An 11,570-nucleotide genomic window follows, 5' to 3' on the forward strand; every position below is an offset into this window, starting at 1 on the left:
GAAAACAGCACAGTATCGTTGTGTTTGAACGCCTCACACCACTCCCTTAGAAAGACACAAAGACTCAGTCTAACCGCTTCAACATGTACTCTAACGCTTCACACGGCGCCATGAGGTGAGAGAATCAACAGAACACCAAGAACAGACGTGTGCTCGTCATGAGACAAACACGTCCACACACTGATCAGAAACCAAGCATGATGATGATGTCAGTGTACACGGGAAGTTCTTCTTCTGTCTCCTCTTCAACGATAGAACATAACAGATTTATATTAATAATGAGTAGAAACCAGTTTGTAAATAGAAATATACGAATAAATTAAATCAGAGCACTTCAAAAACAAATGATTGCACATTCAAAATCAAAAAGGGGGGGTAATATCACATTTTTGACATCGTGTTCTTGCGCTGATGTTGAAATATCTTGCAAATAATTTTTAATCTTCGGTGATGAGAAGGATGACAACAAAGAGACGCTGGAAACTGAAGTTTAATTCATTAAGGTACTCAAACCAAGAACAATCTTAAAACCTCTGAGCTGACAAAGTGGGAAACCTTTTTCAGGAGATCAGGACGCAGTACTGTAAAATATTTCTGATATAGGAGAGCGAACGTATGTCTCATCAGGCTAATTAACTACAGATGTTTACTTCTCTAGCTTCAGTGTCTGAGCTGATGTCACTGCAGCACTTAAAGGACCAATCAGTGAGATATGTAGTGAGTGAAATGATAAAGTGATCTTACTATATGATCAGACATTAAGGAAACATGCTATGTTGAAGTGCTGGCTTCTCTGACAACAATGCAGCTGCCAGTATGTCCTCCTTCTAACTTTAGATTGTGGTCCTGAATGTTCTGGATTTATTTGGACCAGAGAAGGAAGGCGGTTTTAAAGCACCCCCACACGGCCGTTTTGGACACCCCTGGGTTTGCCAGATATGAGAGCAGTTATCAGGTCAAACCAACAGGTGTTGCAGCGATGGAAGCGGGCAAGAGAACTGGTTCAGATAGAAGTGATTGTACCCGACCTAAAAAGCCTCTGCATGTTTCTAATAAGTTCCACGAGCAGAAACGTGCTCAAACTAGGATCAAGATTGGAGATGCTTTTGAAAAATGGAGAGAGGTTAGAACGCAGAAAGGTTTACAGACCGATGCAGAGCTGGCTAAACACTGAAGCTTCAGTGTCCACCACATGGCAACCTGTGTGAGAATCGACTCTAGAGAGGAGGGGGCGGGGGGAGACCGCTCTCTACAATGTTTAGAATCTGGACTGCAGTACCCATTTTAAACACTAGGGGTCAGAGTTATATATTGCTCCTTTAAGATTACATTTTTTTCAGACATGTTCCTTAAAAAAAAGTGAATAACTGTTTTATTTATGTCCTGACTTTCTGATTCTCTAAGTATCTAAGGATGCATCCATCATAATATTTCGCTGTGTCGCTGCTTTTAGAGTGCTTTCTGCCTCCTGGCACCACTTCACGATGTTTAAGAGGGCTCCTCTCTTTCTTTGAGAAACTCGAAGCACTTTAGTTTAATGTCAGCAGGATCAGGAAGCTCCACAACTTCCAAGAGCCAAAAACAGACAGATTTAAAATGTTTCTTTAGTCCAAACGTTCTTAAAACGTCAGGGTTTTAATAAAAACATTCAGTATTACTAATTGCAATGTTGCACCAAATCAATGTTGGACACATGCCCTGAAAACTGAAATAACTTAAATTTGATCGGATCAGCAACTTTACACATCAGGTTGAAATCTGATTAAAACAAACTAGGCTAAACTATTCAAAGAGCCTCTCTCGTTTGTCTCAGATTCGTTCACGGGGATTAGGCGGTCAAGCAAAGTCACAAAAACAAACACGCTGATGTGCAGAGGAGACTAAGACGTATAAAATACCAAAGTAAGAAATAAGGGGAACAGAAATGAGGGTTGCAAAAGTAAAGAAGTTGAGTCTGCAGCCTCTGTGCATGACAACGCAGCCAGCAGTGTCCTTTTTAATGCAACCACTAGGGTGTGCTAGAGTAAAACATGTGCAGAGAAATATGTTTGTTATGACTTACAGAGGAACCTTTATGTCTTTCAGTCTGTCACATTGATTTCCAGAATCTCTTCTTTTAGTGACACATAAAGTCCTAGAGAGAGGTCTGTTGCCTGACCCTTACACTCTCAAACATGTTAGCTGCAACTTGTTTCCCAACATCAGATCCTTTCCTTCAGCTTGCAGTGTCTGGCAAAGATGGCACCTCAGAAGTCAGAGAGCTAATGGCTAACATCACAGAAGTAACGGTCGAACGTCTCTGCACGGTGCGTCTTTCATGCAGCACCTGTGAGAAGTTTTAGCAGATATGTTTTCAGGCACTTGTTCCCAGGGCTCACACTGTTAAAATACTCAACTCACAAAGTGATTAACCAGACGTTCAGATGACAAACAAGTGATTGATTTATTACCTTCTGTGAGACATTTCAGTTCATGGTAACCGTCGAGCTTAAAGGTCTACAAGCTATGAAAAAAAACGAGCTAACTGCAAAGCTATGTGATGAATTTACAGAGGAGTCTGCTCAAAGAAACCGGTAGTAAGGTCACCAAACATGTAGCTGGTTGTTATTGGTGACTCGCAAGGCTGAGCTCAGATTACAGGAGGTTCTGGTCGACATCCAGATATTGCAAAACTGATTGGTAGTCACGATGTGAAATCTAGAAGGGTTATTGGACAGATGAAAGGATGGGAACGTCTGGATAGGAAAGAAGGTCAATTCAGTTCCCAATTTGATGTGAAATCTTAAAAGAACCGGCTTTAATCTGAGCAAAACCCTACATGCTTTACATTAGTCCAGAGTCTCAGACCTTTGTAGTCACCAACCAATCAGCCATGGTGCTCTAAATGTAAGAAATATGATTGGCTTAAATGATCCAAATATAAACTCAGCTGTTTGCTACTTCTTCTTCCAACACTTCGACATATTTTTGAGAGTACAGACGCTCTTCCAGTCAAACTCATTCGCATTTTAACACTTCTTAAAAACTTAAAATAATTATAATAACATCTTTCCAGTATTAAATAATCTTATATAAAAACACACACACAAAGAAAGGTTTGAAATAAATGGCAATGCTCCCTCCCCCGCCAGTCCACAACGTACATGTCTATACACATCGTCCCACTTTTTGCATTTCTTTTTTTTTTTCCTTCAACTTCCCTTCATGAGTAACGCTACTTCGGTTGCAGCGGCGCCATGCAGTACCAGTTCTTCTGCAGCAAATTGTCTCTTTGCTGTTGTCGTTCAAGTCTCGTCTTTTAGAATATTTCAATGCAAAGCTGCACAGACATTGTGAAAAAAGCTTGATAGGTGAATCTTCTGGCTTGCTTGTATACAGATATATATATTTACATATATATATTTACTCATGTCGCAGGATAATGATACTAATAATGAGGATGGTAGTAATAATGAGGCTAATAGGAACAATCATAATCTGAGATTAAGAGTAGGAAAGACGACTTGCTACGTGTTCGGAGTCCAAGGTTAGATGGTTTAGGATGAGGAGAGACGGACAAGTCAAGACAGACGTTGATTAATTCTTCTCTGCAGGAAGGGCGGGACCTAAAAAGTCAGTTTAGTTCATTAGGTTCCACCTCGTGTCCTGGCCTCCTACCAGTCACTGGTCAGTTTGGTGCTTTGGTCCCGTTTTGGAGGTTGGGGCGGTGGACCTCGCCGCAGCGTTGCATAGCCTGAGATGTTGGCATGTTTTGCGGATTGGGAGTGTGTGTGGTGACGGGACAAAGTCTTGGACTGTCCTCGGACACCCTGATGCTGCTGCAGGAGCTCAGGGGGAGGAGGTGGGAGGAGTGCCATGTCGTCCATGGTGCCCACAGGCTCCATCTTAGAGGAGGGGATGAGGCTGGAAGAGGTGAGCGAGCCATGGCGAGAAACCGACTTCCTCTTAAGGGTACGGTTGAGGTCTTCCAGGAAAAGAGGCTTTAGTGCCAAAGAGCTTGGCCCCGCTGATTTTGGGGAGGTGGGGGGGATTGGGGAGGAGGATGTGGAGTAAGAGGACAGAGAAGGAGGTGGGGTCTGAGACAAAGGGGGTGGTGACAGGGGCATTGATGTTGTATTGTCATATTGGTTTGTGTTGCTGCTCCGACGGTTCAGCATCGGAGGAGGGACCGTGCCCTTTTTCAGCGAGCCTTGTTTCCATGAAGATGAAGACAAAGAGGAGGAAACAACCTGTTGAGGTGGAGGCATCTGAGGCTGGGGGTTCACCACGGCAACCTTTGGCGGGTGATGGAACTCCGAAGGGTGGGGAGGAGGTGGGAAAAGCTCAAAGTCACTTGGGGGAGGCGGGAAGTAATCAGGGGAGTCAAGGTGATGAGTGTTAGCAGGGGGAGGTGGGGGAGGAGGTGATGGGAACTCAGAGGCTTGGTGGTGTTGGCCCGTTTGCAGACCCTGGAGCGCCAATGGGAGGTTTGCCAAATTCAGCTTCCCTGGCTTTGGGAGCGGAGCGGGAAGCGTGGAGGATTCCTTGGATGGAGAACCCGTCACTGACGAGGAGCTGGACGAGGTTCCTGTTTGAGGAGCCTGTGCAAATTTACTGACAAGGCTCTCCACCTTCTTTGGCCTCTCGTCCTGGATCTCGCCTGCTTTGATGGAGGAGGCTCTCTGTGGAGCTGGTGGAGGGCCCCGCTTGGTGGATCCCGTGGATGAGGAGGAAGGTGACTTCTTTATGGGGGATCCTGTCTTGCTGGAGGTTGAAGAAGGTGGAGGAGGGAATTCTCCAATGGAGTTGTCTGGAGGAGGCGGGGGGAACTCTGGGGACTGTGGGGCCGCAACGCCTCCTGGCTGCCATTTAGGTTTGGCCTTGACCGCTGGAGGAGACTGAGGAGCACTAAACTTAGATCCTTCCATGGAGCTGGAGGCAGATAAAGAGGAAGGGGTAGTGTTCCCTGGGAATTGGTTGACAATCTGTTTGACCAAAGAGGAGGTAGCAGCAGCGATGGAGACTGAAGAAGAGCAGGCAGAGGGAGAGATGGCAAGGTTTTTGGAGGAGAGGCTGTGCTGCTTTGGCAGGGTGGGAGGTGGCTGATTTGGGGAGTGTCCCGTTGAGAAACTTTGCTGCTTCTTAAAGGGTCCGTGGTTGCTTTGGGGTTGTGTTGGTGACACAGGTGAGAGGGCAATCGGAAGAGAAGAAGGACCCGAGGGTTTGCGTGCAGTTTGAGGTGGAAACCCACCCGTGAAGGTTTTGGGAGGTGCAGGAGGGGGTGCGTTTGGGGACAGAGGCCGTTGAGCTTGGAGGGAAGTAGGCGGAGAGAGTTCAGGTGGATGAACAGGAGGACAATTCTCCTCCTCCATTTCTAGGTTGAAGTCATACACCATGTTGGGAAACTTCTGTGCCAGGAACTGCTGGAGGCCACTGTTGCAGAGCTGAGGGCAGGAGTTGAGGATTGGCTCTGGAGGGGGAGGTGGAGGCATTCCATTGGCGTCAAGGCTCTCTGGAGGAGGAGGTGGAAGGTAGGAGGGCTCCTGCAGGTCCTCCTCCAGTGGTGGTGGTGGTAGGAGAGCAGAAGGGCTTGTTGCACCATATTTCAGTGCCGCCATTGCTGAACCAGGAGCTGGTGCCGTCGGTGGAGGGGGCGGTGGAGGAGAAGGTGGTAGCAAAGCGGGGGTGCTGTAAGTAGCTGGGAGGGTATTGTAGTTGGGTTTGGAGGTCTGGTTTGGAGGGGCAGGTGGGACAGCTCCTGCCGTCTGTGTCCTGGCTTGGTTCTGGTTCTGAAGGCGAGCCAGCGTGCTGTACTTGATGTATGACGAGGAGGTAGGAGCTGCCTGATGGACCACGCTTGAGACAGGTGGAGGCGGAGGCGGAGGAGGCGAGGGCGGTGATGGAGAGGAATCCTCAGACTGGACGAGGCCATCGGTGTAGCTGGATCGGGAGGGTGGAGTCTGAGGCTGAGAGAGAGGAAGAGTCTGAGGGGAGATGGAAGGTATCTGGAGCGGGATCGGCCTACTGATAGGGTCGATCCTCATCATCTGGAGGGAAATATGGAGGAAAAGGAAGGAAACAGGTGGAGGTGGGGAGGGGGGGGGGGGGAGCAAAGTGGTAGGGAAGGATGAATGCAAGAAAAGAGACAAAAGAGAGAGAGACAAATAAGTTTGCAACTTGACCAAGTTCATTTTCAAGCAACCCAAGACAGGATGCAAACATCAAACCAGTGCAGTCTGAAAACACACCACATTTCAAATTCCAAACGTGATGCAGGAAGGCCAGTTAGAAAACATGGATTAACTCTGCTGTCATACAACGATTACTTTAGAAACTTTAGACTTCCCATTCATTGTAGCTTTCTCTGCAGGCAAGAGATAAACGATCTATTGACTGTCTGTCCATCTTCTGAACTGTTTACCACATAAACCAGTGCTAATGTAAAATTGGGCTGTTTGCGTTCACCCATGCAGCTCCTCCGGCAAATTTCAGGAGTTTTCTGCAAGTGTGAACGCAAACAATCTACCTAACTATCATTACAGATCAACCATAGATCTGAGGAAGATATCTCACGGTATATCAGTATCTGAATTTTTCCTCTCTCTTATATCGGCTTTGGCTCCAAAAATCCCAGATCGGTCGGGCCCTAACATGAACCGTACCATTTAGCAGAGATGCTAAATTACCAACATGACTGATCACATTACCATCATTGGTATAAAATAAGGCTTGAGATGTCCAATAGGCTGTAAACATGGTATCAAACAGTATTTCATAAGTCCATCTTCAAAGTCTTAAACTGTTTTCTCACAGCATTATTTTATTTTATTATTGTTGGTTAGGACATCCATCACACCACAAAGTTAGTCTTTTAAAATCAGGGTTACAGGACCTTAGACTCAGTTTTCATACGTTCATGTAACAGTCATGACATGATATGAAATCCTCCTGCCCTGCCGGACCAGCTCTCTCTGTCTCCAGTGACTTCAGGGTTTTCTCATTAAGCACTGCTTACTCTTGACCGGCATTAATTATGTTTACTGAACGATGCAATGATTTTAGTTTGTCATGGCGGTTCTAAGGCTTCTCATAAGAAACACACAACAGTCGTATGACATCCTCGATTTAAAGAACATCATCAGTACTTTTATGTATCTACAGCAGGTAAAATGGAGAATGTCAGCTGATATTTTGTCCCACCCCGAGTTGTAACACTGCCCAACACCTGACAGATGTGAAAATGAAAATGTACATCCTCCACAAAACGACTTTTTAAGATCAAAGTGTAGCTACATACACCTCGCCCTAACCGATGGCGTTTGATTTAAGTAGGGTCAGAGGTCACGGGGTCACTGCAAATCGTCAACACAAACAGTTTAGTGTTTTTAAGGGAACATGCCGGTTACATCACTTCCTGTCTAACCTCCACTCCCTCCTACTCCTCCTCCTCCTACACAAAAAGGAACCGGCATACGTCCCTTCACCTTTGACCTCTGGCAGGGAAGCAGAGGGGTAACATGGGTAATGTAGTTCACATGTAAAAAGTACAATGACAGGAAAGGATAGGTAAGTGTGTATGTGTGTGTGTGTGTGTGTGTGTGTTCATACCTCTCCTTGTGTTCCTCTCCTCCAGGCATCCGAGAAGATGGAGCTGACAACACTCTGGGAGCGGGTGTGGCCTGATGATGTCATCTCGGATACGCCGCTGTCTGATTGGCTGGAGTGGTTGGACTGGGACTCTGTGGTAACACATAGAAAAGCATGTTTTGTAGTTGTAAAACCTGTAAAACACCTTAAAATGAAACATGTTACTGCCTTTATAATCTTTTAGGAGACGGACTGACCTGGAAGGCTGGAAGAGCTCGATCCTGACTTAATGGAGGAAGAAGAGAGGGAGGACCAATCGTAGGCGGCCTCTGTCCTCCTCATGGCTTCCTGGAAGTTGATGTACAGCTGCTTCCCGTACTGAAAGCGACATTAGAAGCTATGAAACTGCAGCAGGTATGAAGACTGTAAGGGTCTGACTGTGTGTGTTCCTACAGGATCAGATGTGAGAATACGACACAGCTCGCTCTGCACTCGGGTTTTTACCTTGGCAATGCGGATGCTGTTGATCCACTGCTGGAGGGTTCTGATGTCGTCACAGCAGAGGTACTTGATGTACTGAGACTTCTTCTGGATCTGAGGGTGCTATAAATAGAAACAAACACTTTGCATGACTCCGCAGGAAACTTTACTCATCAGAACTTTTAGAATCAAAACTTCTCTTAAAAACACAAGCCCTGATCGGACCGCCGTTTCAGGGCACAAAATTTACACCTGTGACGCTTCACCCAGTCTAAATGTCACAGAGGTGTAATGGGGGAAAGAAGTGACCCTCCCCCCCCTCTCTCTGTACCGTCTTTGGGTGTCGCCTTTGAGTTCAAGTCACGCACTTTAGGTAGGAACTTTCAGTGAGGTGTTGCTAGTTGGAGGAGCATAAACCAAGACCGATCTGGAGTAGTACAACACTATTGTACAGTACATGTGTGTGTTTTCATGTACAAGCTGCTGCAGACATATTGCCTCTCGAGGGGTTAATAATGTTGTTTCAGTTGAAAGGATCACAAACGTATAACTTCACAGTTTATCTATTTATTCTCAAAAAAGAGGCGTCATGACTGCCACACCACTAGGTGGCACTGCAGGACTCTGGACCCAAGAACCCTGCCTGTGTCTTTATGGTTGCGTTAACATGAGCGAAATGAATTCAGCCCGATTTAAATCACTCTGATCACTGATTCCAGCTTCACTGTCAAAATGGACGCCAAATAAAGCGATCTGATTCTGGCGCGACGTGTGTGTTCCCGAATTAAACATTTCTTCAGAAGACGTGAGCAGAGCTTCCTGTCGGTCTGACTGGACCAAAAGAGGAGCAACAAATGCGCTGCACGCCTCCAGATGTTGCTCCTCAGAACATAACCGTCGGTCAGACACGCTCAGTAAGAACAGTTTCAACCCGACCAGGAAGACACGAGCAGAAGAATCCAATCAGTGACCGGCATACAGCAGCCCTCTCGTTCAGAGCCCTGTCGGGTCTGACTGATATGTTTACAGGACAGGTTTTATTCTGATCAGATTTTTATTACATCGACTTGTGTCCATGTTGCCGTAGTGACTGTATCTGTGGGATCATGGCAGCGTACCTTGAGCACCATGCAGTAGTCTGTCGGAGCTTTGTATTTGCTCTTGTAGTCCTGACCGTGATAGACGTTCACGTGATCCAGCTGGAGGAAACACACCAGGTCTCTGGAAGCCTGCGAACACACACGCACACACACACACACACACATTTCATGAGTCTTTTGTTTCCTGCTTAAATGTCTTAAAGTTATAATTACTGTCAAATGAAATCCTGTTGTTTAGTACACACACACCTTAGCCTTTCCCTTGGGGACGTAGTAGATGCCCGACGCCCTCAGCAGAAAGTAGCGCTTCTTCCACGACTTCTTCCCGTCCTCCTTCAGCCACAAAACACCCTCCATCTCAGGGACGGACACAGAGCTGCCGCCGAAACACTCCTGAAACACACACACACACCCACACACACACACACATAAATAAAAACACATCTCACCAGTTAAACAAGCAAGTGTTACGGGTCACATCCTAGTGAAGAATTATTTAAACATCAAGGTGTAGGCTGCAGGCACATACACTGTTTCAGTACTGTCTGCACGACAGAAGAAGAAAAGAAAGAGAGTCAAAATAAATTCTGCTTTTTGAAGCAGAAACAGGTCGATAACGTCGAAGTCGAGACTCAATCAGAGCAGGATCTGCCTCCGCTGATACAGTCTGTCTGATCAGGGTCTGGAGAACATGAACAGGACTCACTCAGCCCTCCAGTGCATCTAACTCTGGACACTTAGAGGACAAACTTACTTCTAACAGAGCTTCTTTGTTCCTTTCAGCCATCTCACACGTCTCCTTCCGCCCCAACAAATAGTTCTGCAGCAGATCAAGGTGATAAAGTTGGAGCACAGGTTAGAAATACAGAAAGGTCTGTTTGGGGTTTTAAAGGTGCGGGGAGGTCAGGGTGCCTCTCACCTGAGGGTTTTTAAACAGAGTGTATTTCTCGATGCGTTCGGTGAACATCAGGCGGTTCTGGCTGTCTCTGGTCCAGTTCAGCAGGTTCTCCACCAGGTTCTCGTGATCCTCAAAGATCCGCTCTGCACAGAGAAAAACAGGTTCTTCATTTTTTTTTTGTCTCAGGAGAGTCATGTAACCCTCCTTCACCCGATTCAGTAAAGAAACAGCATATGACTTCATATTTATAGTTGCTCATTAAAATGTATTTAAAGGAGCAGTATGTAACTCTGACCCCTCCTCTCTAGAGTCAAAAGTAAAGCTTTTTTAGATTTCAAATAACATTTCCCTATTTTTTATTGAATGTGAAAATTTAAAGGACTGCAGGGCATCTCACTAATAACTCCGCTCCATACAGGAAACATGGCTCGTGGCAATCTGCTGCCCTCGTTGCCCCCCCCCCCCCCCCCCCCCCCCCTTTTCAAACTGTGTGTCTCTCAGCGCGGCCTCCTTTCAGTTGCTTTCACATGTTTTTCTCTGAGGACTGAAGCACACAAAACCAAAGCAGCCATGATGACCCACTTTGAATTCGGACTTCTGTCGAGACAAACAACAACAGAAGTGTCCCTCATTCTCTCCGATTTAGGACCAGGTCAGTTCAGACAGTGACTCTGCAGGAACATTGTTTACGAATCTGAGCAACTGTTTTCATTTCAAAGCTTCCTGATTGATGAGAAAGTAAACAGACAACGGACACTGATCATCTGTAGACACAACAGGCCGCACTATGAGTTAGTAACATATTTTATTGGCTGTGTGTTTGGAGCAAGCTGCATCCTCCGGTGTTGAAAAATGAAGCCGACGCTGAAGTGTAAAATCCAGCAGTTCCTCGAGTGTCCACTAGAGGCTGGCTGCAGAAGCACAGAAGTCACATACACACCCATTCTAAAAAGCCTGTTTTTACAGCAGAGATGAACATGTTTAGAGCCTGGTTCAAAAAAAACAAATAGGTCTGATTAGCTCATGTCTCGATCGGCTCACACTGTACGGGGGGGGGTGAATGTTTTGATGACTCATCAGTTTTGATTTGATGAAGGATAAGAGTTATTCACAATAAGGCGTGTAGCTGACCTGATTGACAGGCGGGCGCGGTGTAACAGTTTGTCAGGAGGCTTAAAACCCGCCTCAGCTCCAGCTCTCAGCCTGTCGTTAGGTTGACTGGAAGTTAGGCTGAGGCAGCATTTCCAGCATGGAGACCGCCATCGATGGGACTCCAGCGCCCCCTACAGGAACATACGGGAGTGGACTCTCGAGGGACTGCAGTCATTTGCACGTCTGCATCGATCATCATCTAACACCAGAGGTTGCAGCTTCATGAAAACATGAGACAGCTTGAAGAATCTTTACACTTCTTGCATTGAAGGTGTTGGAATTGAATTTGAGGAACTTGCATCTTGTAACACTTACAGATGCAAACACTATCCTCTCTCTATACTGAGTAACCATTCTTTTTCCATTTGTGTACA

At 46.2% G+C, this 11,570-nt stretch overlaps 1 protein-coding gene across 4 annotated transcripts in view; it reads right to left on the reverse strand.

The window, feature by feature from the left end:
* Window positions 1-2,424: 2,424 nt before the first annotated feature.
* Window positions 2,425-11,570, reverse strand: part of LOC109986946 (ras-associated and pleckstrin homology domains-containing protein 1-like) — a 58,466-nt gene continuing 49,320 nt past the window's right edge. For all 4 annotated transcript variants that reach the window (XM_020637827.3, XM_065961931.1, XM_065961929.1 and 1 more), the window contains 8 exons: window positions 10,066-10,187; window positions 9,901-9,966; window positions 9,396-9,539; window positions 9,165-9,275; window positions 8,071-8,169; window positions 7,824-7,944; window positions 7,588-7,718; window positions 2,425-6,026 (listed from right to left, as the gene is read on the reverse strand). In XM_020637827.3, coding sequence (XP_020493483.2) covers window positions 3,654-6,026; window positions 7,588-7,718; window positions 7,824-7,944; window positions 8,071-8,169; window positions 9,165-9,275; window positions 9,396-9,539; window positions 9,901-9,966; window positions 10,066-10,187 — 3,167 coding nt within the window. In that variant the 3' untranslated portion in view covers window positions 2,425-3,653. The remainder of the gene's footprint in view (window positions 6,027-7,587; window positions 7,719-7,823; window positions 7,945-8,070; window positions 8,170-9,164; window positions 9,276-9,395; window positions 9,540-9,900; window positions 9,967-10,065; window positions 10,188-11,570) is intronic.

This window comes from Labrus bergylta, chromosome 13 (assembly GCF_963930695.1).
Source record: "Labrus bergylta chromosome 13, fLabBer1.1, whole genome shotgun sequence".
In the NCBI taxonomy this organism is placed as follows: domain Eukaryota; kingdom Metazoa; phylum Chordata; class Actinopteri; order Labriformes; family Labridae; genus Labrus; species Labrus bergylta.